Consider the following 26,518-nt stretch of genomic DNA (forward strand, 5'->3'; position numbering starts at 1 on the left):
GAGAGAACAGACATGGCTCCACCCACAGGGCTGTGTTGAGAGGACAGATCTGAGGCGAGCCGCACACGGACACCCTGTGGGGAGAAGAGACCTGCCCGGCTGCGGCCAGTGGAGGGGCTGCTCTGGGCCAGGACAGGGGCCCAGGCAGAAAGAGAACACGTCAGGTCCTCTCAAGCACTCCACCCAATGTCAGACCCAAATAGTGTCCAACGCCAGGCCACCTCCAGGGTCTGCCACTGCACCCTGCCCAGTTGTGCCCACACCCAGCAGGGACAAGAGCCCTCTGTGGTGCCAGCAAAGGCTGATGACTATGAGGGACTGGCCTGGGAGAAGAGCCTGGGGTCCACACGGGCCAGAGAGCAAGGGCTGCACATGTGTGTGCGTGCATGCCTGCAGATGTAAAGGTGCAGTGCACTGCGTGTGTGCTATGCCTATGCATGTGCGTATCCTGAGTGTGCTGTGCAGCATGGGCCCCCCCACGGGGCAGTGGGGTCAGGCAAGGGCCAGGTCCCTATGACACCTTCTGTAGGCCCAGAGCCCCCACCCCTGGGCTGTTGCTAGCCTCCCCAGCTCCTCCGGGTGCATGGGGCCTGATCTGCACCTCTACCCCCAAGCCTAGTGTCAGAGGCCGGCAGACCCAGGCTACAGGAAGCTGGTCCCCAGGCACCCAGAGGCTAAGTGTGAACTGCCGCCCCGCCCATCGGGGCCCCTGTACACCTGGTGCTGACCCAGCTGCAGCAGCCCATTTGGTTACAGCCTCTCCTCTCATTTGCATGTGCCTTTCTGCAGGCCCAGCTGTGAGCCCTGTCCCCAGGAGGAGGCACCTGCCATATTGAGTGCTCAGGGTTGGTGTGGGCACAGCCGGCCACAGGGCTCCTGAAGCTTCCAGGCCTCAGACCCCAGGGGAGGAATGGCCCAGACCCTCAAGGTGCACTGTTCCCATGCAGGCTGAGAGGCCATAGCCCTGACCCCAGCCACAGGGTGGAGGCCACGCTGGCCGACTGTCCACTGGCCTCCTGGCTGGTCTGCAGGGCTGTGGGACACTTCCCTTCAGGCTGCCCCTTGGGCTTGCAGATGGAGCCAGCCCTGCGACGTCCCCAGCTGCTGACAGTGCTTCTCCAGGGTTGGAGAGAGAAGGTGTTTGTGTGCCTACACACTGGGGCACTGGCACCTCCAACCCCTCCCACAGGCAGCTAGATATCCCAGGACCCTCTGGCAGAGAAGTTCTGGGTGTCCCTCTCCTCCAGGAATGGGGTGGGTGCTGAGGGTTTGGGCACAGGCAGCTAATGGGTCATGGTCTGGCTGCTTAGAGCCTAGCTGTCCAGGTCACTCTTGGCCAGAGAGCCTGGTGGTGTCATCAGGATAAGAGCGTCTGACGTGCAAACCTGCAGGGCCCAGGAGAGGGAGGATGGCCCCCCCGAAGGGACCCCCAGGCTGGCAGGTGAGGACCGGCAAGGGTTTTGCTAAACAAATCCTGCCCCGCCCCCGCCCCAACTCACTTTATCTGGGGCCTGCCCAAATCACCCACTTGCCATCCCTGCCAGAAGCTGCCACCTGCCATGTCAGGCCTGGCTCTCCTGGGCCTCATGGCTCTCCTGGGCCTCCGGGCGGGGGCCCCGTTGTGCCTGACCCAGCAGTTCCAGATGCCGGGGGACTACGTGCTGGGCGGGCTCTTCCCCGTGGGCTTGGCTGAGGGTGCCAGTCTCACCAACAGGACACAGCCCAACACCACCATGTGCACCAGGTAGAGAGCCCAGGGGTGGGGGACAGGGGGTGGCCAGGCTGCGGGTGGCTCAGGTCTGGGGTGCTCCCAAGTGAGGATGAGGTGCCGGCCACCTGCAGCCCTGCGTGGCCCCAGGTTCTCGTCCGTCGGCCTGCTCTGGGCGCTGGCTGTGCAGATGGCTGTGGAGGAGATCAACAACGGGTCCACCCTGCTTCCCGGGCTGCACCTGGGCTACGACTTCTTCGACTCGTGCACAGAGCCCGTGGTCGCCATGAAGCCCAGCCTCCTGTTCATGGCCAAGGCGGGCAGCCGCAGCATCGCCGCCTACTGTGACTACGCACAGTACCAGCCCCGCGTGGTGGCCGTCATCGGGCCCCACTCGTCCGAGCTCGCCCTTGTCACCGGCAAGTTCTTCAGCTTCTTTCTCATGCCTCAGGTGTGCTCCCACCTCTCCTTGTGTTCCCCACCCCCACCACCCTGCCCATGGGGGCCCTGTGTCAGAAGGCCCCTCCCGGCCACTGCAGGTCAGCTATGGCGCCACCACGGAACGGCTGAGCAACCGGGAGGAGTTCCCGTCCTTCTTCCGCACAGTGCCCAGCGACCGCGTGCAGGCGGCAGCCATGGTGGAGCTGCTGCAGGAATTCCGCTGGAACTGGGTGGCTGCCATGGGCAGCGATGACGAGTACGGCCGGCAGGGTCTGAGCCTCTTCTCTGGCCTGGCCACTGCGCGGGGCATCTGCATCGCGCACGAGGGCCTGGTGCCGCTGCTTGGCGCCGACAGCCGGAAGCTGGGCTCCCTGCAGAGCCTGCTCCAGCAGGTGAACCAGAGCCACGTGCAGGTGGTGGTGCTGTTCTCCTCCGCCCTCGCCGCCCACACCTTCTTCAGCCTCAGCATCCGCTGCGGGCTCTCGCCCAAGGTGTGGGTGGCCAGCGAGGCCTGGATAACCTCAGAACTGGTCATGATGCTGCCCGGCATGGCCCAGGTGGGCACCGTGCTTGGCTTCCTGCATCGGGGCGCCCTGATGCCCGACTTCTCATCATACGTGCAGACTCGCCTGGCCCTGGCTGCTGACCCTGCCTTCTGCGCCTCGCTGAACGCTGAGCAGCCGCCCCTGGGGGGGCGTGTGGTGGGGCCCGCGCTGCCCCCAGTGCGACCACATCACACTGAAGAATGTGTCCACCCTGCTGCCGCACCACCGGACCTTTGCTGCTTATGCAGCCGTGTATGGCGTGGCCCAGGCCCTCCACAACACGCTGCTCTGTAACGCCTCTGGCTGCCCCACACGGGAGCCTGTGCGGCCCTGGCAGGTGAGGGCATGGGAGCTGTGCCGGCCCCTGCACATGCCCTGGGCCACTGGGAACCCCCAAGGAGAAGGATGGCAGTGGGGGGCTCTGGGCTGGAGGCGGCTTCTGGCCCAGCCTGTCCCATCTGCTCCAACCCACCTGCCAGCTCCTGGAGAACATGTACAACATGACCTTCCGAGTACGTGGCACAGTGCTGCGGTTTGACGCCAGGGGGAATGTAGACATGGATTATAACGTGAAGCTGTGGGTGTGGCAGGACCTGATGCCCACATTGCTCACCGTGGGCACCTTCAGTGGCCGCCTGCAGCTCCAGCACTCCCGGATACGCTGGCACACGCCGGAAAACAAGGTGAGTGCCCAGCTGTATCCCCAGCCACACAGCAGCTCCTCCAAAGCCAAGAGAGAGCTCTGGCCCCACAAGGGAGGTAGCGGGGGGCCGTCCCCAGGTCTCAGGCAGGTGTACTCAGCCGCCTAAGCCCTGAGGCCCCCGTACCAGGAGCCTGTGTCCCAGTGCTCACGGCAGTGCAAAGAGGGCCAGGTGCGCCGCGTGAAAGGCTTCCACTCCTGCTGCTACGACTGTGTGGACTGCAAGGCGGGCAGCTACCGGCGCAACCCAGGTGAGCCACCTTCCCAGTGAGCCAGCTTTCCAGCGGGCCCAGGTGAGCCACCTTCCCAGTGAGCCACCTTCCCAGTGAGCCACCTTCCCAGTGAGCCAGCTTCCCGGCGGGCCTGCACAAGCTGAGGCAGGAGTGGGAGAGAGGACCCGCAGGGCCGGGAACACATGGCCTGGAGGCGATCCCAGTGTGTCCCAGCTCTGAAGCTGACTCCGCGGCCAAAGGCGGTGGTGGGGGCGAGGCCAGAGGGAAGCCCCTGCACCTCAGTGCCTGCTCTCTCCTCCCACACCACAGATGACCTCCTCTGCACCCTGTGTGACCAGGACCAGTGGTCCCCAGACAGGAGCACGCGCTGTTTCCCCCGCAGGCCCAAGTTCCTGGCATGGGGGGAGCCGGCCGTGCTGGTGCTGCTCATGCTGCTGGGCCTGGCTCTGGGCCTGGCACTGGCAGCCCTGGGGCTCTTCATCCAGCACAGGGACAGCCCGCTGGTTTGGGCCTCGGGGGGGCCACGGGCCTGCTTTGGCCTGGCCTGCCTGAGCCTTGTCTGCCTCAGCGTCCTCCTGTACCCCGGCTGGCCCAGCCCCACCAGCTGCCTGGCTCAGCAGCTGCTGCTCCACCTCCCACTCACCGGCTGCCTGAGCACCCTCTTCCTGCAGGCGGCCGAGATCTTTGTGAGGGCAGAGCTGCCAATAAGCTGGGCGGATTGGCTGCATGGCCGCCTTCGGGGGCCCTGGGCCTGGCTGGCGGTGCTGCTCGCCATGCTGGCGGAAGCAGCACTGTGCACCTGGTACCTGGTGGCCTTCCCACCGGAGGTGATGACAGACTGGCGGGTGCTGCCCACAGAGGCACTGGTGCACTGCCGTGTGCACTCCTGGGTCAGCTTCGGCCTGGTGCACACCACCAATGCCACGCTGGCCTTCCTCTGCTTCCTGGGCACCTTCCTGGTGCAGAGCCAGCCCGGCCGCTACAACGGCGCTCGTGGCCTCACCTTTGCCACGCTGGCCTACTTCATCACGTGGATCTCCTTTGTGCCCCTCTTTGCCAACGTGCACGTGGCCTACCAGCCCGCTGTGCAGATGGGCGCCATCCTCCTCTGCGCCCTGGGCATCCTGGCCACCTTCCACCTGCCCAAGTGCTACCTGCTGCTGTGGCGGCCGGAGCTCAACACCCCCGAGTTCTTCCTGGGAGGGGGTCCGGGCAATGCCACAGGACAGGATGGCAGTAGGGGTGGGGAGGAGACTCAGGGCAAAAACAAGTGATTCCTGACCAGGTGACCTTACCCCCATGAAACCAGACCTAGTTGAGATGCCCCCAAACCAAGTCCCCATGCAGGAACCGGCAAACTGTGCCCCGACTCTGCTGAGACCCCCCAGCTCTAGATTCTGGCCCCAGGCTGACTGCTGACAGTGCATGAGGGGCCTCAGCCCCGTGGGTCTCACCACCTGGGACCCCAGAGAGTCAGGCTCTATCCCCATCCCAGCCAAGCCCTGGCCAAGGCCTGCCCAGGTGACCCAGCCCCACTGTTCTGGAAAGAGGCCCATGGAGGGTTCCTCAGGCCCCCGCAGCCCGTGCTGAAAGCTCAGACAGCCCCCTGAAAGCCGAGCTGGGCGTCACTTGGCTGAGCCTGGAGCCACCACCCAGTACCCCCTCTAAGTGTCACAGAAATGGAACGCTAGTGGGTGGGCTGCCCTGATCCCTCTGTAGGGTGTGTGCCTGACCGTGGCCTCCAGCGCAGGACAGACGCTTGCTCAGGCGGAGACCAGCACCCAGCTTCCTTCTCGCTCCCTGGCCCTGCCAGGTGGGTAGAATGGGGTCAGCCTGCCACCAGCACCGTGGACAGAGCCCAGGCCGGCGCGGGGCGGGGTGTGGGGGGGGTGGTCAGCACCAAGGCCAGTGCCAGCCACCAGGACCCCTGGAGCCGGGAGCCAGCACCACAGACAGAAGACAGCCCAGCAGGACCCTGCTAGCAGCCAGCACCGGGACAGAGCCTTGTGGCTGAGCTGGGACCCCCGAGGAGACCACCTGTCCTAAATCAGCTCTTGGCCAGGCCCTGGGGAGGCTGGACCAGCCCCCACGCCCCAGTCTCCTAAGGCAGCCCAGCTGGAGAGAGAGAAAGGACACAAACCACACCTCAGTCCCATAAAATTAAATGCTTTTTAGTGTTTAAAATAGCATTTACACAGAAGCAGCTCTATTAACTATCCGAACAGATGTTCCGACTCGATACAGGATCTACAGCGCAGATGTGTGCAGGCCAGAGATGCCGAGAAGGAAGTGGCGTGCGCGGGTGGGCAGTCACCTAAGGACAGCGAGGAAGGGCGGGCTGGCTGCCCCCTCTCCCCCAGGCCCTGCCCCTGTAGCAGCTGTGTGCATCCCTGCCCCTCACCCCTCAGGGTCATGTTCCCCCTCTCCCATCTCCCCTTCACCGACCCTCCCCAACACTTTCAGACACGACCTGTGTCCCTGCATTTGCTCTGAGACCCAGCGTGGGGGGACATGCAAACTCTGCTCCAGCCAGGTGGGGGGTCGGCTGACTTGGCTGCCACCTCCCCCAGAGCACAGAGGCAGGCAATAAATAAATAAATTAGATCCTACCCTGGGCAGCCACCGAGGAGCCTGGGGGCTCTGATTCCACCCTGAAGAGGGCCCCCTAGCCTGGGCAAGATGGGCAGGGCCTGTGAACTGGGTGGGGAGGGGCCCCAGGCCCAGCAGCCACCTCTCAGCTCTGTGCACAGCTCTGTGGGCAAGTAGGGGTCCCTGAGGCGCACGTCAAGGGGGGCAGGTCAGACCTGCCTGAGCACAGGGCGATGGAGGCTCCCCACTAGGGTCTACATGGACACAAGCTGCTCCAACTGGGAGTGGATGGGCTGCCCTCAGCCCCTCCCCTCCAGCCTGCTCCCACGCTCTCCAGGCCCGGACCCCACGGCATGGCCTCTTGTGCAAGTGGAAGCACTGGCTGGCCTGACCCAGGACGGCCACCACTAAGGCAAGCCCACACAAGCTCCAGGTGCAGCGCCCTCCTGCAGGGCCGGCTGAAGGCACTCTCTCCTCGGTCACATGATGTCGACAAAGAACTCACAGGGGTTCCCCATGGCCTTCTGGAAAGACTGGCGGCTGCCCGTCAGCTCTGGGGGAACAGCAGCCAGCTCCCGAACGGGCGGCCCCCCAGGTGGCCCGCCCACCACCGAGTAGGCCTTCGTCAGGGGGTACAGTGGGGGGAGCCCCGGGGCAGCGGCTGAGGCCTGGCTGCGTGGGCTGCTGCCACGGCTGAGCTGGCTAGCCGGACGCTCCCGCCAGCCACTGCCACCCGCCCCACTTGGCGCTGTGTGGTCCGACTCGCTGCCGCTGCCCCCGGCTCCAGCCGCCCGGCGCTCCTTCTCACGGCCCAGTGCCCGCCGGCTGCTCCCGCCGGCGCTCCGGGTGGACCCACTGCTTTTGCTTCCTGAAGTTGAGAAGGGGGAAGAAGATGGTCAGTGCCAGGCCCTGCCTCTTCCAGGACAACTGGCCATTGCCAGAGCAACCAGGGCCAGAACCTGGCGGCCCTGAGCTGGGGTGGGGCTGGAAGGGGGACAGCCATGCAGACATGAGGGCAGGGCCAGCCCTGCCCAGAGAAGCAGGAGCAGCTGCAGCAGGTGAGGCAGGGGCAGTAGCAGACAGGCAGCGATGTTCCGGGGCCAGCTTGATGCCCCCACACCTCACCCCAATGCCTGAACCGAGGGCCTGGTCTTGCAGCTGAGAAACCGAGGCACAGTGACAGGCCTGTGTGCCCAGCGCTCCCGTCCGCCATCCTGGGCTCCCCAGCCAAAGACCCACCTTCCATCCCACCCCGGGGCCCTGGCCAGCTACTCAGCTCAGCCCCTGTCCTGGGTTCCCAGGAAGCGCTGGGAACCTGAGGACGCTGGCTGGCTGGGGACATGCTGAGAGGGACGCTGGGAAGGACCCTGGCTTACCGGCCCCAAGGGTCCATTCCGCTAGTCCTTCAGTCTAAGGCTTGCTCAGCACAAAGCAAGGGATAGCATGAGTTACACACCAGGCCCAGCCTGAGCACCACACTCGCCTACCAGGGCATGCTGCCACCAGTGGGGCCTGCCCAGGGTCTCAGGCGCCCAACGCAGCTTCCTCTCGGGCACTGCTGCCCTCCAGCCCATTCTCCTGTCTCTTCCGTCCCTTTCTGGGTCACTGGGCTGGCCACCTGATCTCTCCCCAGACCATACAGGCAGCGCTCACTGGCCACACAGACCCCCATGCAGCCTCGGGCCACTGTTCCAACAAGTCCCCTCCTCAGGGACACCCCCCGATCTTCCCCCTCACATCCCAGCGTGAGAACACGGTTGTCTGTGGAACTGTCCACTTCTGTCTCCCTGCCGGGCTATAGGTGCCAGAGGGAGGTGTCTGTCCCCCACTGTGTCCTGGGGCCCCTCTGCCACACACCCCCACACCCTCACACCCATCACGCCGCCCTCTCCCACACCATCTCCTGGCCTCTTGCCTCAGCCACAAATGGAACATCGCCCCCCACCCCACAACCACCAAAGCCTCCAGGGTCCTTCTCCATCCCCTCAACACTCACCCCTTCCAGAAGGACCCCACCCCGGGCCTCAGCACAGAGCAGGCAGGAGCGCACAAGGCGGGGGGCGGGCACACTGGAGCCAGGCGGCGGGGATGCAGGGGCCCGGCGCCCGGTGGGCTCTCACCTTCACTCTGCTGACTCCCAGCACTGCCACTGCCGTAGCTGAAGCTGGGGTCCTGGTACGCGGGCGGGAAGCAGGGCGGGGGCCCTGGGTACTGATAGGGGTAGCTCTGACCCAGGGGCCAGGGGGCAGCCGGGTGGGGCAGCGGGGCCAGCGTGTCCTGATCCGAGGCCCCGCTGGAGCCGCTGTTGAGGTTCAGGGCTGCGAGGTCTGGCAGGAGGGGAGGGTGGGTGAGGGCGGAGTGGGTGGGCCCTCTGAGGACCCCCGCCCCGCAGCCCCCCACTTACTGCTACACAGGTCCCCGAAGACGTAGTAGCACTGCTCAGAGAAGGTGACCTTGTTCACGGTGTGCCGCAGGAAGCCGCGCTTCAGCATGCTGCTCGCATACCTGCGCGCCTCCCGCCGCTCCTTGAAGCCCTCCACGTGCGCATACAGCCAGTCCACCACGTCCGCCCCTGGCCAGCAGCACCAGGTGTCAGCGCGGGGCCGGGACACACCGCCCCGCCCCACCCCGAGGAGCGCCCACTCACCGATGACGGCGTTGGCGATGGTGATCTTGAGCCACATGCGGTCACGGATCTCCAGGCCCGAGTCGGGCAGCTGCATGACCCGGACGACGGCGCCCATGTCACTCTTCACCGTCAGCGGCGCCTCCTCCAGCTCTGAAAGGCACGGCCCCTCCTCAGCCCCAAGCGCTGACGGGCAGGGGGAGGGCTTGGGAAGGACCCCAGGCCCTGCCTGCCGCACCCCCTCTCAGAGGCCGGGCTCTGGGCAGTGTGCAGCGGGGAGCACAGCCCTGAGGCTGAGCGACTGCGGGGCCCGCCCACACCACTTGACAGACATCTCAGGGGTGGGGGTGGGGGGGCTGGCGTTGGGGAATTGGACCATCGTTTCCTATCCCTGCATATGCTTCATCAGGATCTTGGGCCCAAACCAGGGCGAGGCTGCCCCACCCTTGGACCAGACCCCACGGGGGATCAGGCCTCTTGCACTGCCCTCCTTCACCAGCTTGGGGCTGTTAGTTGTGTTAGCGGCAGGAAAGCAGGGGCTACGTGCACACACCCACCTCGCCCCACCCCTGCAGAGGCAGACCGCCAGGCAGGGACCCTGGGGTTGGCCCGGGCCCTCCAGGCATCTTTCATTCTCGCCGCACAGACAGTGAGCTGGGAGGAACATGTGCGTGAGAGTGCACACGCATGTCAGCACCACGTCTGTCCGAGTGGGCCTGGCACAACGCCAGAGGCTGGGACGGCCGGCGGGTGGGACTGCGCTGGCGGGCGCCTCTGCTGGGCCCCTCGCCCCAGTGCCTCAGTTCCCTGATCTCGTGAGCTGCCACTTACGTGCAGCGCCGGGCACAGAGCTGGTTAGTGAGGAGGAGCTGGTGCGCGTGACGGCGCTGGAGCAGGGGCTCGTACCGTAGCGGGGCAGGGCTCCAGTCAGTGCCGCCGTGTGGGACAGCCAGGCGGCTGGGTCGATGGGCCGAACCGGGTCAGCTGGGTGGCCACCGTGTGGCAGCAGACGGACAGATGAATGGACGGATAGACAGTGGGGGAGAAGCAGAGCACAGGGGCACAAAGGAGAGAGACCCTTCAGGCTGGGCTGGCGCCCCCACCCCAGCCCCGCCAGCCCCGCGGGCTCACTCACCTCTCGGGATGGTGAAGTAGCTCCGAGGGGTCGGGTCCCAGCACTTGGCCACCGTGAGGCTGATAGGTCTGCGGGGCGGGGCGTGGCGGTCACACAGGTGAGGCCCCCCGTGCCCCACCCCCGTCCAGTGTCCCCTGCGCCTCACCCCGTCTGGGACACGATCTCCCGCAGCACGCGCACAGCATCGTCGTTGCTCATGTTCTCAAAGTTGACGTCGTTCACCTGGGGAGTGAGGGGTTCAGTGCAGTGGGGTGGGGGTGCTGACCTCTGGGCCCCCCGGTAGCTCCCTGCAGCCCCGCACCTGCAGCAGCATGTCACCCGGCTCGATGCGGCCATCGGCAGCCACGGCCCCACCTTTCATGATGGAACCGATGTAGATGCCTCCGTCGCCCCGGTCATTGCTCTGGCCCACGATGCTGATGCCCAGGAAATGGTGCCTCTCTGCAGGGGGTGGGGGGTGTGAGTAGGCGCCCTACCCAGGGACCCTGTGCCCAAGGACCCCAAACCCAGGGACCCCTGCCCAGGGACTCCACGCATAGGGATCCCCCCGCACCCAGGGAGCCCCCACCCAGGGACCCCACAACCAGGGAGCCCCCACCCAGGGACCCCCGCCCAGGGCCACCCCCTGCCCTGCCAAGTGGCCCCTGCAAGGCCTCACCCATGTTGAGCGTGACAGTGATGATGTTCAGGGACATGGTGGAGTCCGTGATGCTGCTGAAGGACGAGGCCTGCGGAGGGCACCAGGAGGTGGGGAAAGGGCTGTGAACAGGGGCTATGGGCGAAGGACAGACCCCTCCCGGTGCCCAGCCACCACCTACACGGTCCGTCTGCCGCATGCGCTGCTTCCGCCGCCGGCGCTTGTGCTTCCGGATAAGCCGGGAGGAGGTGCTCTGCTCCGTGGAGCTGCTCAGCCTGGGGGGGGGCAGGCAGGTGAGGGGCTGTGCGCGGGGCTGCAGGGCTGAGGAGGGGCAGAGAACAGGGTGCCCCCACCCCCTTCACACCATTGAGGACACTGAGGAGGAGGAGCCGGGGTGGGACAGGAGGTGGCAGGGTCTGGCCAGGCCGAAACCAGGAGACACAGGGCCTGGGTGAGGTTTGCTCAGAAGGCTCAGCTCCTGGTTGGACACACCGCCACCGTGCACACATGACACACACAAACCCCACACCTACGTGGATCGCTATGCCCTGGCAAACATGGAGATACGAACACCAAGTAAGCCAGCACGGCCACCTGCACATGCACACTCTCGTGTGCACAAAGTGCACTTGGCCAGACACACGCGCACACACATGCACACACATGGACACACGTCTACGTGCACACACCTGTGCATGCACATGTGGGCACCCACCTATGCATGCACACCCATGCGCCCACATGCCCACACCTGTGCACACACAGACCCGTGCACACATCTATACGTGCACACACCCATACACACACACACCCCATGCTCACACAAACGTACACACATGCACACACACACCTGTGACACCCACACATGCACATACACACGTGCTCGTGTGCACGCACACACATGCACACTCCTATACACACACACACACACACACACGCCTGCACACCGGCTTGTGTTGTCGTCCTCGTCCGAGTCAATGAAGCTGCTGGACTCGAGTTCGCTGCTCAGCATGGTAGATGTGCTGTCAGGGGGCAGCCCCAGGTCCCGCCGCCGGTCCCCCCTCGGGTGCCCATTGGTCCGAGCAGCTGTGGGGACAGCAGGGAGGGGAGCTGGCCGTGGGATCCCCTGGAGGTCACGGCAGCCTGTGTGGCCTCGAGCATTGTTGACCTGGGAGCTGGCAGGGTCACTATGGGGGTGCTGAGGGGACACTGGGGTCCCAGGCAGTTGGTCCTGGGACCTCTACCCAGGACCCCACTGGTGGGGGGCAGTAACCAGGGGTCGGCAGGGACCTGGGGTGCGCCATGGGGGCCCAGGGAGGTCTGGGGTTGTTACCCTCCTCGCGGTTCCGGCGTCGGAGTCGCTCCCGCCGGTGGCTGACCATGGACTCTGTGCTGGTCTCGTTGTCCATCCCGTCACGGCTGCTGGCCACATTTGGGCTGTGCCAAAGAGCGGGGTGGGCTGGGGCAGGCGGGCCACCAACGCCTCAGATGCCATTGGCTCCTCGCCTCCCCTCACCTGGTGGGACCCTGAATCTGGCAGGGGCCCTTGCCCAGCCAGCCACCAGGTCTGGGCCTCTCTGCCTGCCCCTCCTCTGCTGACCAGCTCCTACTGACCGTGGGTCCCTGCTCAGCTGCCCCTCCTCCCCACCACAGGCCTGGCAGGCAGCAGGCCCCTTGGGACTACCAGGCTCAGCGCCCCCCAGGGTCCTTACTGGAAGGAGGGGGGCCGGGAGTCCCCGATGCCGCCTGTCCGCTCAAGAGGTGGGGGCAGGTCTGCGTGACCGTCAGTGCCCTGAGACCCTGCGTCTGAGTGTGCGCCCTCGGCCAGCACCAGCTGTGAAGGAGAATGAGGGCTCAGGGAGGCCCCGCCCAGCAGGGTGCCCAGGCACAGGTGACCAGCCTCTTCCCACCCCACACCCGCTCGCCCACGCCCAGCTCCCATCTTGCAACACAGGGGCCACCCCCACTCTGGCTGAGCACCCTCTGCCAACGTCCCACAGACTCACCCAGGAGACCACGCGGCCATTGAAGCAGGGCAGCTTGGCGTTATCATCAGAAATCTCCTCCTTCACCACCCTGTGGGCAGACACGGCCATGAGACCACCCGAACCGGGGCCAGCTACCACCAGTGGGCTCTGGAGGTAAGACTCCCCACCCTTGCCCAGGGCACGTGTCACATGCCCAGACATCAGTCTGTGTGGATGCCCCTGCCCAGCACATTCTCTTCCTGGGGACCCTTCCCAGGAGCCAGGTCCAAGGGGGTCCAGACCCCTGACCCTCCGCCACTGGGGGGGTCACTGCCTGTAGCATTCTATAACATCTACTTGTCTGTGTGCCCCACGGAGTGTGGGTCTGTGAGGGCGGGGCTCTGTCTGGCTCACTCTCTGCATCCCCCTGGGCCCAAAACAGGGCCTTGTCCACAGCAGGCCTCAGCACAGATGTGAGGGCGGTCAGACCCCCACAGACACAGGTAGGTCAAGACGGCACGGCATGCAGACCCACACACACACACACACACACACACACACACACACACACACACACTCCGATGGCAGGCCACCACCGTCCAGGGCCGTCTGCTCAGCCAGGGAGACAAGCAGATCCCCACTTGCAGCACCAGCCCAACTCAAGACCTGGAAGGGCACAAAGCCAGCTGGGCCTACTGAGAAGTCTTAGCCCCCCAAGTTCAGCGAGCTCCATGGGCCATACCCACTGCCCAGAAACCAGTCCCCTGGCCTGTGTCTTCATGCTGCCCCCAGTCAGGTGGGCTTGGGCGGTAGGGAAGGCAGGACACAGAGAGCCAAGGCAATGATGAGCCTGAGATGGGGGGTCTAGGTGTCAGGCTCAAAGAGGTGAGGAGAGCAGCAGCCAGCATGGCTCACAGGGGAGAGGCAGTGGGGCAGGGCAGGCAGTGGCTGTGGCCCAGACACACCCCACACCCTGGCCTCCTGGAGGCCCAGGGAGCAGGGCGGGCACTGCAGCAGGAGCAGCCCCGACAGCCCGCCTCCTGGAGCTCAGCCCTGCCTAGCACAGCGTGATTTCCACGCCCAGGCCTTGGGCCCAGTGGAGAAACGGGAGCCGACAGACCAGGCAAGAAGCAGCCTCATGGCCTGCTGGGCCCGGATGCCTTGATTCGGCCAGTCCCGGGCAGCAGCACATGGCAGGAGGCCCTCCACAGAGCTAGCACCCCACACTCCCACCCAGAGAGCAAGGCCCCGGTCCACGCCATCCACCAGGAGGGGACCCCAGACCTGGGGGCAGAGTGGAGAGAGAAGACAGGGCCAGCCTGGGAGGGAGGGGGCACCCAGCCCGGGTCCTGTGACGGCCCCCCAGACACCTCCCAGGGCCAGCCATACACGCACCAATGAGGTGGACGCTCCCAAAGGGCAGAAAGGGTCATTTCTCAGGACCCCCCTCTTTCCAGCGAGGAGCAGACCCATGTCTGCTGCCCCTATTCATGCACCACAGCCCTGCAGAGCTGAGCTTCCAGGGGAGGCTATGACTTGGCCCAGGACTTGGGTAAGGAGGCCACATGAGAGGTTGTCACCACAGGAAGACCTGGGGTGGTCCAGAGACACCTGGGGCTCTGCCAGCTGCAGCCAAGAGACAGGGCTGCAGCAAGCCCTCCCAGGGGCCCAGCAGACTGAGAGCACCATCTCTGAGTGGCTGCAGCAACAGAGACCAGGGAAGGACCTGGTGGTTCCCACCTCACAGCCCAGGTAGCCTGGCCAACAGCCTCCTCCGCCACACCCAAGCCCCAGCCCTTTCTGACTCACCCATGGGGAGGCAGAAGAGCACCCGCGGCCCCACACTGCAGGGCCCACCTGGCTCTCCCAAAGGCAGATGCCCCAGGCAAGGGGGCCTGGGAGCACCCAGAGCCCCCACTACCCACCCAGCCAGGGCCTCGATGACCCACCACCCAGGGCTGCCCAAGGCCTCTGTATCCCTCACCCTGCATGGACGTCCCTCCTTGGGCTCAGAGGCCCTGCTTCCCTGGCCCTCCCCAGCTTGAGGAACCCAAGTTCTCCAACCTGCACGACAGAGCAGCCTGCCTTCCACCTGGGGGTCGGGGCACCGGGGAGCACCACAGGCCCCAGCGCAGCCTGGCCAGGACAGCAGGGAGGGAAGGGGCAGGTGCCAAAGCTCCCAGGACAAAGGGCATGGGTGCTCTCCTCGAGGTGTGGTGCTGTCCACCGGCGGTCAGCACAATCTCCCAGGAGCCCCAGGGTAGGGACAAAGTCGGGGTGGGGGAGAAGCCTCTGCCAAGCATGGAAACGCCTCCAAACAACCCTAGGGGCCCCCTCCTGGGTCAGGCCTCGCTGGGTGGGAGATCAGACCTCAGGAGCAGTTTCCACCGGCCTTGGGGGCACCCCCGTTGGCATCGTGCCCCCAACCTCAGAATTCCTAGCAAGATCCGGGTTAACCTCGAACTTGTGGCTGCCCAGCTCCGCCCGCCGCCCCCGCGGACTCGCCCAGACGAGGAATCTGCTCAGAGCAGGGCCCTTAGAGCGAGCACAGCCACGGGCCAAGGAGGACCCGCCACAGCATGCCACAGGCCAGCCCTTCCCAGTGCAATGGCTCCAACTATGTCCCCAGAGGCACAGGATCCCCCCACCCGTTCTCTCGCCATGGAGCAGGAAGTTGGCAGAGTGAGCTGGCGCACGACAGGGGAGGAAGAGCTGTCCCCGAGCCCTCAGAGCCCCCTGCGTGCCCCCACAAGTCAGGGGTCCTCAGCTCCCACTGAGCCTTCACCCGTCACCTCACTGCCTCCTGACCCCAGAGCTGGCCACTCCTCGCCCAGCGCGTCCATAGGCGGTACTGAGCCCCCCCCACCCCCCTAGGCTCAGGCTCCGCAGACTCCAGGGTGAGGGGGGTCCCCGTCCTCCAGGTTGTGCCACAAGCTCCAGGGCGTGGCCTGTCTGGACTCTCCCAACACGGCAGGGGCACTGGCCCCAGATGGCACCTGCGGAGGGCAGAGCGGGAGCTCACCCAGGCAGTTGAGGCCAGGCCAAGTGCCCACCCCTGCCCCGCAGCCCCCACACCACGCCACCCAGGGCCCACAGGCAGGTGGCCCCAGAGACCGGAGCTCCTGGCCCAGAGATGGGCAGCCTGGGGCCACCACCAGGCAGACAAGCTTAGCGCCAAGTCCAGCCAGGCCTGGAAGCAACGAGGTGGTCCTGGCAGTGAGGAGACTGCAGGCCAAACCCCCTCAACCTCTGCCTCACAGCCCAGAGGCCGGGCCAGGCCCTCCCACACTGCTCCCACCAAACCACCACAGGCCCAGAGACCTCCCCTGCTTTGCTGGGTCAGAACAGCCGTGACCCATATGGGGAAAAGTGGGAGGTGAAGGTAGGAACCCCTACATTCAGCCAAAGACGCCTGTGGGCCACAGCCACACCTCAGACTCCCCCTTCTGTTACTCTGGCGCCAGCTGTGGCCAGAAACAGAGGCTCGGGGAACTCAGGGCCCAGCCCACAGTGGGATGGGGGGTTGGGGCAGGAGGCCCCCAAGCTGAGGCCACCCCTCTCATGGGGGAGACCACTGCCTCCGCCCTGCCAGGACCTGCTCTCCCTTCCCCCAACTTCCAGCTACATCCCTCAGTAGCCAGGGTGAGCCTCAAGCTCACGTTCACACTAACGTTGAGTGACTGATCAGCCCCTTCGAGAAGGAATTTATTCCACTGAATAAATGATTCTATACAATAAATAGAGCTTGGATCTCTCCACATAGGTCTCAGGGGAGGGAGAAATGAGACAGCTGGGTCCTCTCCCAGGACCCTGAGGCCACCAGGCCACCAGCCCAGAGGTCCAGGGAGGAAGTAAGGTGAGCCTCCCTGTTCTGTCTGCCCACTGCACCTTCCAGCGTCACCTCAATCCATCCCCCTTTCCCGGCCCAGCCTCAGCCTCTGAAGCTGCCCTCTGCCCAGTCCTGTTCCCTCCCCCATCTCAGCCATTCCCAAGCCTGCCCAGACAACCTAAGGAACTCCTACTCCTGCTTCAACACCCAGATTTGCCTGCCCACTCACCTCCTAGGCCAAGGCACGCATGGATCCTACAAATCCCCCAAAAAGCCCGGCTTCTGCTGGGAGTGCACGTGGGGTGGGGGTTTCTGCAGCTCATGGGCAGCCCGCAGTGGCCATCAGACACAGGAGCGGGTGGCAGGCCCCTCAGGACGCACCCACAGCATGGTTGGAGGGCAGCAACCTGTGGGGCCAGGCAGATGCCTTGCCACATATGCCCTGCTGGCTTGAGTTTGTGACAGAGAGCATGTGTGACTTTGGTAATTTTTGTTAATATAATAAACTAAGTTAAAAACAAAAACACCCTTTCACATACCCGATGCTCACAGCCAAAGCAGCGTGAAGACAGAGGAGTTGAGACTGAGACCACCCAGCGAGGGCAGGCGACGCGGCCAGACCAGACTACAATACCCACCCGAGAAGCCTGGCCCCATGGCGGCTCCTAAGCTGAGCCAGCAGGAAGGCCAGCCAGGCAGGGCTGGGGACATCCAGCCTTCTGAGGCTGCCAAGGACACATCCTCCTCTCTATGCCTCTCCCTGGTGGTGGTGGGGCCCAAGAGACTCTCAGGTCCCCCTGAGAGCTGCAGAATGGCCCTAGCTTGACCTGACCTGGGGCTGCCCAGGGCCCGTGCAAACTACAGAATCCAGGAAACGCCTCAATGTCAAAGTCCCAAGACGCAGCCACACACAAGGACGCGGCTGCCTGAGGGTGGCCAGACACACCTGCTTGGCCCACAAGGCCTCTGGGTATCCCCCCCCAGCATTGCTGAGCCAGGGACTCAGGTTACCTGAGGCTGTGCCGGGTCAGGCCTCGAGCAGACAGCCAGCCTCCTGCTCACCGTCCCACAGGTCCAGCCCAGTGCAAGTGGGAAGTCCCCTCAGCCGAGATGGCCACCACTAAGGCTGGACACGGGGACACTGAACCAGAGGCTGCCCTGAGCCAGCAGATGGACTGGGCTGTTCCCAAGAATTCCAGTGCTGTGAGGCTCAGCAGGGACACAGGCCCAACGGCCAGCAACCCCAGGGCAAGGGTGGGTGGAATGATGTCTCACAGTCCCCAGTGACCCTTGACCTCTGCCCTGTCCTCAGCACTCTGGTGGAGGGGACCAGGGATAGGCCATCTTGAGCCTCTGGAAACCTCTGCAGACCCCAGCAGACAGATTTCCCCCAGGCTTCCTAGGGGACCCTGCCCCCACCCTTTCCCCTGGACACCCCGACACTCCTCTGACCGCAGGCCCCCTTAATCACAAGCCCTCCAGGCCAGCCTTGAGCACCTGCTTGCCACAGAAGGAGGGCAGCGGGACCCTGAGTCTGACAGGTGCCACGGTGGGACTTCGGGGTCGCCCTGGCCTGGGCAACAGACCTTGACCCACAGCTCACATACACTCAGGCACACAAGACTGGGCCCAGGGTGGGTGGAGAAGCCAGGACGCTACCCTGCCCACCGTCCAGAGCTCTCAGGCTCCTGGGCAGGCAGCTCAGGGCACAGACAGGTGGGAAACACACCACACCGGGGCGCGGAGGCACCCAGGATCCCCAGGGCCCTGCCCGGGCGCAGACAGGTGCCGACCCATGCCCGCGCACAGGCCCCACGGCCCACTGACCCGAAGTCCTGGTCCATGGACTTGAAGAAGAATTTGTAGGCGTGCACGGGCCGGTTGCTGAGCACGTTCTTGAAGTCGGCCAGCGTGACGCGCTCGGGCGCCACGGGCAGCTTGACCAGGTACGGCGTCTCCTCCTCGTCCATGTGGTAGATGATCTTGGTCTCCGCCATGGCGCGGTGCTCAGGCCCGGCCCGGGGCTCGGACGCGGGCGCCTCCCCGCCGCCGGCCTGCGCCCCGCCCGCCAGCCGCTCCTGGCCCGGCCGCGACCAGGCCCCCGGCGCCCCCGCCCGGCCGCCCCGGCCCTGTCCGCCCCGCCGCCCCGGCTCCGCTGGCGCCCCGGCTGCTGCCCCGCGGCCCGCGGCCGCCCATCCGCTCCGGCCGGGGACGCAGACAGGGAGGGCGCGCGAGGCCGGGCCGCGTCCGTGCGCCCCGCCGCCGCCGCCGCCGCCGCCGCCCCCTCGGGCCGCGCAGTTAAAGGGACCGCCTGGCCCCGGGCTGAGCGCGCGGCCCGCCGGGGGGCGCCCGAGAGCGCGGCGGGGCCTGACGTCACCGGGCCCCCGCGGCGCGCGGCGGGCGGGGCTGCGCACGCGCGGGCGGGCGGGGGCGGGGCGCGCCCGCGCGCGCCCCCCGACCCACTCTCGGGACCCCGCGCTCGGCCTCCCGCCCCCCGCCGGGACCCCTCCGGCCGGGCCGCAGGGGCGCGCACAAGACGCGCTGGGCCTGGGCTCTCAGCCGGTGGGCGGACAGGGGCGCGACCCCGGGGCAAGAGGTGCGTGGGGACCCTCAGGAAGCTTCGCCCTCCACCTGCACGTCGCGCCCCCAACTGTCAGAAGGGAGACCCCGCCCCAGGCCACGCCACGCGCCCGCTGGGAGCCCTGTGGATCGGCTGCAGCCCCCAGGAGAGTCGCTCGGCCAGGTTCCAGTCCTCCGCCCCCTCGCGAGGGCTCGTAGGTCCGTGGGTGCTCACAGTCCGGAGGCGCCCTGGTCACTTCAGCGGGCTGCGGGGGTCCCCGCGGGAAGCTGAGGATACTCGGTCGCTTTGCGCCCCCGCGCTAGCTCCAAGCTCGCGCGCCCTCTGCCGGGTGCCACTGAGGCTCCGAGAAACTCCGAGCCAAGTGAAGGCAAGTGCTCGCGTGGACGCGGGAGTGCAAGTGTGAGCACGTGTGTGTGAAGCTCCAGACGACAGCGAGGGTCAGCGCGAGCAGCTGTGCGCACACACGTGTGCACAGAGGTGCCCAGGCACGGTGCTTCTGGCAGCAGGTGAAGGGATTCCGGCCGCTGTCCACTGAACCAGCCTAGAGTCTTCCGCGGGGCAAGGGAGACTCGGAGCAGCGCCCCTCGGGCTGTGAAGGGTCCAGTCACATGCTGCTCCCGCTGTGGGGAGCGGCTCTCTCTCCCTCCACCCCTGGAGGAACACTCAAGGCCACTAGAGAGAGTCCCACGCTGGCGAGAGTGAAGAGAGGAGAGACCCTAGGATGGGGCGTTAGAGTGATGGGAGTGGGCAGTATCTGACGCCCCTGTGACCTGAACCCAGGACCCTCCTTGAAGCTGGTTGGAGCCTAGGACTCTGCCATCTGCTTGGTCCTGACCATCCGTGGGCAGTGGGCCAACACAGGAAAAGACCCCATCAGTCCATTAGTGACTGGAGGAGCCAGAGCTTGGACCTAAGTCCCTAAGCCCAGGCTGGGGACCACCCCCAGGTCAACCCAGGCCAGGGGTCCTGACCTCCATACCCCTAGGCTCGGATGGGGAGGGCAGGCAGGGCTCTGTGAGGTTGGCACCCACTCAGCAAAGCCTGGGCCTTCTCCCCTTGGGTCTCGCTTTCCCCAGAGGTAAGCTGAGGAGCCAGGCAGGATGGCCTTAGAGGAAGAATCCGTGGCTCTCCACTGGGTGTCCAGGGAAGGAGGAAGACAGTCCCTGCCCTGAGAACCCACCAGGGGACCAGCATCCCCTACACCAGACACAAATGGCTGACGGTCACACAGATGCAGGGGGTCCGACGTCCCAGCTGCACTCCAGCCTCTCCCCCAGCCTCCCTCTCCAACCTGACCCTCAGCCCAAGTCGTAGGAGAGAGACCAGTAAACCAAAGACCAGAGAACAGTCAAGTGCTGATGCTGATGTAGTCCGGCTGGGGCCCTGCAAGGAGGGCTGAGTGGCAGGCCAGCGCCTGAGCCCTTACAGGAGGGGCCTCATCCAGTGGCAGTGCAGCCACTGTTGGGCCAGGGGTCACTGGGCTGGGAAGGAGGCACACTCTCAAGCAAGCCACAGCTCCCCGGCCCAGTCTCCCTCCCTGCCTTTGCCACTGTGGGGTCCGTGTGGGTGTGTGATGAGAAAACAGCCATTGTGAGTCACTGCCTCAGCATTTCACAGTATGACAACCTGCTCACACCGAGTCTGGAAATTAAGATAAGGACCTGAGCTTAGGATTCCCACCACAAGTTCCCCTCCGCTTTTCCACTCAGAGTTGAGCCTGCAAAAAATTAGTGACCTTCGCCCCCAACACCTTCTACATAACAGGTGCCATCCTGCTCTGTCTCATGTTGGTTCATGACCTGGGACGGAGGCGTCCCTGGCTTGTTGCACCCCGTTTCTGGGATCTGTAAGTAATAAACCTTGTGACGACCTCCTGTGTGTGGCTGTATTGCAGCTGCACCTTCAGTCAAAATGAGTCCAGGGTCTCCACCTCCCCAGAGGGGGAGCTCAGATGCTGAGGGCGTGCGGGGGGCTTGTGCCTCCTCACTCAGCCATCATAACCTGCGTATTCTTTCCTGTCCCTGCTGTCCTGGGAGGGCTCCAAAGGATGGGGTCAGGGCTGGGGAGACACACAGGTTTCTTCCTACCGCAGCACCCTCTCCCTTCACCAGTGTCATGCCCACTCCGTCTGAAGGCTTCCTGCCTCTCCCGCCTCCTCCCCCTTCATCCTGCTGGCTAACCATCTCAGCGTCTGTTTCTCAGAGGACTGAACTAACATAACACAGTGCCCCTCTCTGTCCTCATATCCACCAACATGCTCCCTCTCCCATATCCAAATAAACCCTCAGGAGTCTGAAACTGCTTCACAACCAAGTGCTGTAGAATTGGCTCCAATGTCCCCTTTCCCAGGATACCTGGACCCAGAACTTCCACTCAAAAGGAATGGGCGATGACAGGAGGACTTCAGATGAAGGAAAGCACTTGGGAGTTCCTGAGGCCCAGACTCTGCCCCCAGGAGATGCAGGGGGTGCTGCAGAGGCATACATGGGCCAGGTCTAAAAATCAAATGTGGTCTTTATTGCAATGGCGGCAGTTTCCCAGGAGGAGCAAACGTAGGGTGTCGGGAGTGGCAGCACAGGCCACTCTAGAACCCTCTTCACCCCCGCCCCTGTCTTTAGCCAAAACAGAAGCCAAATGAGGCCTCAGAGCCAGACTCCAGCCCAGCGAGGGGCCGTGGGAGGGGGGTCAGGGTCTAAAGTCACATGGAGCCCAGTGACTGTCAAGGCAGCTGGTCGGAAACAAGGCTGGAGCAGAGGGAAGCAGAGAAGGGACCCATGGCAGCCCCAGGTGGCCTGATGCAGCGCACAGGGGCATCAGTGGGGCCTGGAGTGCGCAGTCCTCAGGTCCCCACGGCAGCCTGGCTGGGTAGCGCACGGGGAGCCAGCAGGCAGCTCCCCCAAGGAAGGGGTGGGAGTGCCAACCCTGAGGCTGACCACAGCTCCGAGTCCCAGCTGAGCCCCCTCCAAGACAGAGGCCAGGAGAGCCTGAGGGCTTGGTGAACATCAGAGGGGTCTTGCTGTGCAGTGTGGGGGGTACACCAGGACACCAGCGAGCATGGGAGCCAGTGGGCACATGCCCAGGGCTGCTGAAGGGGCGCAGCCACAGCCTGCAGAGTCCCAAGGAGCCCACTGCTGCTCGTGAGGGTTAGGGTGCTCCTGGGAGAGGGGTCTGGAGGCAGCCTCACTCTGCACCAGTCCAGGCCAAGTTCCAGGACAGCGGGACCAGCCGCTGGAAGGGGGGCCGGGTGAGCTGCATGAGGATCAGGAGGACGTCCTCCAAGACAGACAGACAGGAGATGGCAGAGCTGCTGGCCCAGCCAGGAGCCCAGGATCACCTTATTTGCAGTACTCCTTCCTGAACTCTGGAAGCCAAGGGAACAGGTGGGCGTCTGCCCTCTGCTCCTCCGCCACAGGAGGAAATGCAGGGAGACATCCAGCAGGACTGCCCAGGGACTTCTGGAGCCCTGAGGTGACAGGGGACTGCTGCCTGTGGGGCTGGCTGGTGCCTTCGGGATTCTGCGAGTGGGTGGGGTGGGGTATGGGCCTGGCTGTGAGATGGGCAGAGGAGGTCTCCCTCCCAGCCACTTACCTTTGTCCAAGTCCACGTACTTGGCGGGCACAGGGCCGTGGGCCAGCCCAGCCCTCTCCTTCAGGATGTTGTTTTTGTAATCTAGGTAGGGAGAGGCAGGGTGAGGGGCCTCCCTGAGATGTGCCTCCCCCAGCTCAGGCCTGGGAGCCACAGTCTCTGCCTTGGTGTCCAGGGCCCCCTCACCTAGTTGGATGTCCTCACTCCTGTAAAGAACCTGGTCTCCTGTGGCCACAGCAAACTCCACCATGTTCACGTCCTTCCTGGATGGGGGAGGGTGGTGGCAGGTTAGCGTGGCCAGTGGGGCGGGGCCTGGTCTCCAGGAGATCCGGGAGGGGTCACTCACCCCTTTGACTTCCCCGACTTCTTGACCGAGTATTCGTAGCCTGGGGAGGGAGACTCGTGTTGGGGACAGTGTTGCCCCCTCCCCAGCTCCCCCAGCCGCGAGGAACCCTCCCAGCGCCCGCACCAAGCTCCCCCTCTGCTCAGGCCACCGCACGAAAAGTCCCGCCTCTAGTCGGGACAGGCTTCCCGGTTCCGGCTTCCCCTGGCTCCCCCCGCGCCCCGAGCCCCGGCTCACCTCCGCGGCGGCGCTGACGGGTGGCCAAGATGACAGTGATCAGCAGCAAGATGAAGAGCAGCAGAGTGGCCAGCACATAGCCCAGCTGCTGGAAGAAGTGGGCCCGGCCCTCGGGGACGATGACGTTGATGACGCTGCGGCCGCGCGCCAGCGTGGGATCTGCAGGGGCCGGGCGGGGGCGAAGTCAGGGTGCGCGCTGCAGACCGACCGCGCGGTGGGTGCGCCCCGACCCAGGCCGCCCCGGCTGCGCTGCGTGGGTCTCGGGAAGGGACAGGCGGCCGCAGTCCATGGGGCCTTCCCTTGGCTAACACCCAGGTCCCTTATTCTGGACAGGAGTGGGAGGGGCCTGGGTGTCTCCTGCCGTTCTCAGCCTCCAAGACGTTCCCCGGGCGCCCAGGGCGGCCTCCTGCACCTGGCCTGGGGGCGCCGCTGTGGCTGGAGCCGTTGCCCGGCGAGTCCCGCGGGGGCGGCTCTGCGGCGGGCTCGGTCACCCTCAGGTGGAAGACGCGGCGCTCGTGCAGGCCACAGTAGTGGTGGTGCAGGTGGCAGGAGTACGTGCCCTCGTCGGCCGGCTCCAGCGGGTCGATGCGCAGCGAGAAGTCGCCGCGCGCAAAGGCGTCCGACGCCACCGCCACGCGGTCGCGCAGGAAGGGCGGCCCGTAGGCGCGGCGCTCTCCCGACGCGTACAGGTCGAGCAGGCGGTCTGCGCGGTCGTGCGGCACCCCAGGCGGCTGCCGGTCCCAGTGCACCACCTGCTGCGCCTCCTCCAGGTGCCGGTCGGTCCACACGTGCGCGCGGTTCACGCACGTCAGCAGCGCGGGCGCGCCGCGCTCCGCCACCAGCACCTCCTTCTCGCCGTCCCAGTGCGCGCCAGCGGCCCGGGCTGGGGGCGCAAGGCGGTCAGGGATCCCGGACCAAGGAGGGGAGAGGAGAGGGAGGGGCCGGGAGGGGGCGTCCAGGGGGACAGGGGTGCGTGAGGACCGGGTCGGGGGCCTGCGGGGGCGGGCACACTCACGGTTGTCGGTGACCTCGAGGCGGACGGCCAGGCTTTCGTAGAGGTGGCAGTAGTGGTGGTGCAGGTTACAGGTGTACAGGCCCTCGTCTGTCTCCTCCACCGCTACGCACCCAGGAGAAAACCCAGCCGTGAGCTCCGCCGCGGCCCGAGCCCCGCGCGCCCCGGATCCCCCAAGGCGCCCCCTGCGGCTCCGAGGCCCCGTACCGCGGATGAGCAGCGAGAAGTTGCCGTCGTGGAAGGCGGAGGGTGGCAGCAGGAGGCGGTCGCGGTCGCGCGTCTCGTACACGCGCTGCTCGCCCGCCGAGTACATGTCCACGAGTCGGCGCGGCGAGCCGCCGGCCGGGCCGTCGCTGAGGTCCCAGTGGATCACGCGCTGGCGGTCGTGCAGCCGGTCCTGGGTCCACACCATGCGCGGGCTCTGGCAGCGCAGCATGGCCCGGGCGCCGGCCGCCCAGCTCACGGCTGACTCGGACACTACGGAGCTGCCGGCCGTCTGGGGCCCAGACAGCCCTGGTGGGGAGGGGGAGTCCGTTGAGGGAGGGGTGGGACCCAAGGGAACAGGTACTGGGTGGGGCTGGCGAGAAGGGAGGGAACTGTCGCGGTTTCAGGGGCAGGGTGGTCACTAACCTGAGGACAGAAGGACAGCAAAGCCTGGAAGGTGAGGAAGAGCGAGTCATACTGGGGAGGGGACGACCTGAGCCTTTGCATCTGGGCACCCCACTTGGCTGCCTGGGTCTCTTCTATAGCCCTGGCTGAGGTGGATGCTCATGACACCTGCTTACAGGTGGGTAAAGGCAGAGAAGCCAGGAGGACACAGATGGGGGTCTCCTTTGGCCCCACAGGGGTGGGCACTGTGCCCATGGCCCCCATTTAATCCTCACGGCCACCTGCCTGTGCTGCATGGACAGCGCCTGCCCTGTGGGGGTGAGTGGTGGGGCCAGGGTTAGACCCGGCACAGGCCGGCTCTGGAGTGTGTGCTTGTCACCAAGGGCCACCCTCACCTTCACTGCAGCAAGACCACCAAAGCACCAAAGCCTGACGCGCTGACGCCCGTTCTGGGGGCCCCTGCACATGCATATCCTGGATAGCACGTGCACCTGCCGACGGCCACACCACACAAGCCCTGGAGGGTCCTCAGACCGCTGGGAGCCCTGTCCCACACTCAGTGCTCGGTGCTGGGGCCCCCTCGGCCTTCCTGAAGGGCAGAGGTCTGAAGTATGAGGAGGTGGAGAGTGACCCCACCATCCGCCACCCCACAAGCCAAGTTTCTGCTCCAGAAATGTGGCTGAGCGCCCGGGATGGGAGGAATGCGCAGGATCAGCAGGCCAGCCCTGAGGGCGGGCTCAGGGGGCCTGGGAGCTGAGGGAGGCTGGAACAGACCCTGCAAGCCCCATGGTTCCCAGGCCTCCCTCAATCCCACAACCCACTCCCCTCCTGACAACTAGGAGAAGCGCAGGCCTGAAGGGCCTCCCTGAGAAGCGAGGTGCGTGAGGGACCCCCGTGGGAGGCACCCGCCACCTCGGCCTCCCTGCCCTCTGAGCCCTCTGGCCCCGGGTCTGTGCGAGGGAAGTTCTGGGGGGACAGAGATTTAAGTGAGACCTCACACCCTCCTGGGTCTTGGGGGGCCCTTATCGTGGTGAGCCGCTCCCTCTGAGGCCCCCAGACCCATCCCCTTCCTGAGGGTGTGCCACCCCTCCCGCTTGAGCTCAAACAGGCAGCTTTGCCCAGGATGCGAACTCACTCAGACCCACTCCCCGCTTCCGCCTCCTGCCCCCCACCCGCCTGCACTCACTCTGAAGAAGCACAAGTTTCCAGAGTAGGACTCGGGACCGCAGCTCCATGGCGCTGCCCGGCCAGCCGGCCTGCTTTGTCTCACTCCGGCTCTAACTCTCCAGAAAAACAGCCCGGCCCCCTCCCCCTCCTTAGCACCCGCCATGACATCACGGAGCCCTGGGCTGTGTCCACAGTCTGCAGACCGCCCCCTCTGGCTCCTGCCCGGCCCCTTGTCCTCCCCCCACCCTTGGCTGGCCTGGGGAGGGGTACGGCTGCGGCCACTTGTCCGGTCGGTGAGGGGAGGGCGGGCAGAGACTCGGCCCCCTCTCTGGCTTGGGTCCTGGAGAGGGGAGCAGTAGCCCAGCCTCTGGAGGGGCAGGAGGGCCTGAAGGCATGGCCCCAGCTGCTGTTTGGGTGTCTGGGACACATGGGGCTGCTGCAGGGCTGGGATTCTGGGGTGGGCATCCCCTGGCCCCACCTCTGAGGGGGACACTGGCCCAGGGCATTCCCCCACGTGGGCAGCCTGGCCACAACGCTGGGCAGGGTCCTCCTCTCCCTGCCTGCTGAGGAGCGT

At 65.6% G+C, this 26,518-nt stretch overlaps 3 protein-coding genes across 7 annotated transcripts; 1 reads left to right on the forward strand and 2 right to left on the reverse strand.

Moving 5' to 3' along the window:
* The first annotated feature begins 2 nt into the window (after window positions 1–2).
* TAS1R3 (taste 1 receptor member 3) lies at window positions 3–5,784 on the forward strand. The gene is given in 7 exon segments (XM_058552622.1): window positions 3–1,744; window positions 1,859–2,159; window positions 2,248–2,853; window positions 2,855–3,031; window positions 3,174–3,377; window positions 3,525–3,645; window positions 3,937–5,784. Coding segments are annotated over 7 exon segments (2,559 nt in total). The 5' UTR covers window positions 3–1,559; the 3' UTR covers window positions 4,902–5,784.
* DVL1 (dishevelled segment polarity protein 1) lies at window positions 5,778–18,494 on the reverse strand. Of its 4 annotated transcripts, none has more exons than XM_058552623.1 (16): window positions 18,238–18,494; window positions 12,621–12,690; window positions 12,327–12,448; window positions 11,948–12,051; window positions 11,562–11,700; window positions 10,796–10,889; window positions 10,636–10,705; window positions 10,279–10,418; window positions 10,123–10,199; window positions 9,978–10,045; window positions 9,674–9,826; window positions 8,864–8,995; window positions 8,621–8,788; window positions 8,337–8,543; window positions 6,073–7,084; window positions 5,778–5,941 (listed from the first exon to the last, which is right to left on the reverse strand). In XM_058552623.1, the coding sequence occupies exons 1-15, from the start codon at window positions 18,405–18,407 to the stop codon at window positions 6,696–6,698; spliced, it is 2,103 nt and encodes a 700-aa protein (XP_058408606.1). In that variant the 5' UTR covers window positions 18,408–18,494; the 3' UTR covers window positions 5,778–5,941; window positions 6,073–6,695. The 4 variants fall into 4 exon arrangements, with proteins under 4 accessions (XP_058408606.1, XP_058408607.1, XP_058408608.1 ...); XM_058552624.1 differs by having other exon boundaries at window positions 9,749–9,826; window positions 18,238–18,493; XM_058552625.1 differs by lacking the exon at window positions 9,674–9,826.
* Window positions 18,495–21,487: 2,993 nt separating this feature from the next.
* Window positions 21,488–26,081, reverse strand: MXRA8 (matrix remodeling associated 8). 2 transcript variants are annotated; one of them, XM_058552630.1, is made up of 10 exons: window positions 25,964–26,081; window positions 24,799–24,822; window positions 24,376–24,681; window positions 24,172–24,273; window positions 23,569–24,039; window positions 23,157–23,315; window positions 22,923–22,962; window positions 22,763–22,839; window positions 22,580–22,660; window positions 21,488–22,352 (listed from the first exon to the last, which is right to left on the reverse strand). In XM_058552630.1, exons 1-10 carry the CDS (start codon window positions 26,010–26,012, stop codon window positions 22,327–22,329), a joined length of 1,335 nt encoding a protein of 444 aa, XP_058408613.1. In that variant the 5' UTR covers window positions 26,013–26,081; the 3' UTR covers window positions 21,488–22,326. The 2 variants fall into 2 exon arrangements, with proteins under 2 accessions (XP_058408613.1, XP_058408612.1); XM_058552629.1 differs by lacking the exon at window positions 25,964–26,081 and adding an exon at window positions 25,173–25,881.
* Window positions 26,082–26,518: the final 437 nt, after the last annotated feature.

Source organism: Diceros bicornis, chromosome 13, assembly GCF_020826845.1.
Source record: "Diceros bicornis minor isolate mBicDic1 chromosome 13, mDicBic1.mat.cur, whole genome shotgun sequence".
Classification (NCBI taxonomy): domain Eukaryota; kingdom Metazoa; phylum Chordata; class Mammalia; order Perissodactyla; family Rhinocerotidae; genus Diceros; species Diceros bicornis.

Excerpts from the sequence above, each read along its gene's own strand:
- MXRA8 (XM_058552629.1), bottom strand. The coding sequence starts at position 25,248 with ATGCATGTGCAGGGGCCCCCAGAACGGGCGTCAGCGCGTCAGGCTTTG. Across the intron at positions 22,963-23,156 it reads CCGTCAGCGCCGCCGCGGAG|GCTACGAATACTCGGTCAAG; the intron begins GTGAGCCGGGGC and ends CTCCCTCCCCAG. Across the intron at positions 22,353-22,579 it reads GTACGTGGACTTGGACAAAG|AGTTCAGGAAGGAGTACTGC; the intron begins GTAAGTGGCTGG and ends CTTGGCTTCCAG.
- DVL1 (XM_058552623.1), bottom strand. The coding sequence starts at position 18,407 with ATGGCGGAGACCAAGATCATCTACCACATGGACGAGGAGGAGACGCCG. Across the intron at positions 9,827-9,977 it reads CTACTTCACCATCCCGAGAG|CTGACCCGGTTCGGCCCATC; the intron begins GTGAGTGAGCCC and ends GTGGCCACCCAG. Across the intron at positions 7,085-8,336 it reads TGGGAGTCAGCAGAGTGAAG|GAAGCAAAAGCAGTGGGTCC; the intron begins GTGAGAGCCCAC and ends TCTCAACTTCAG.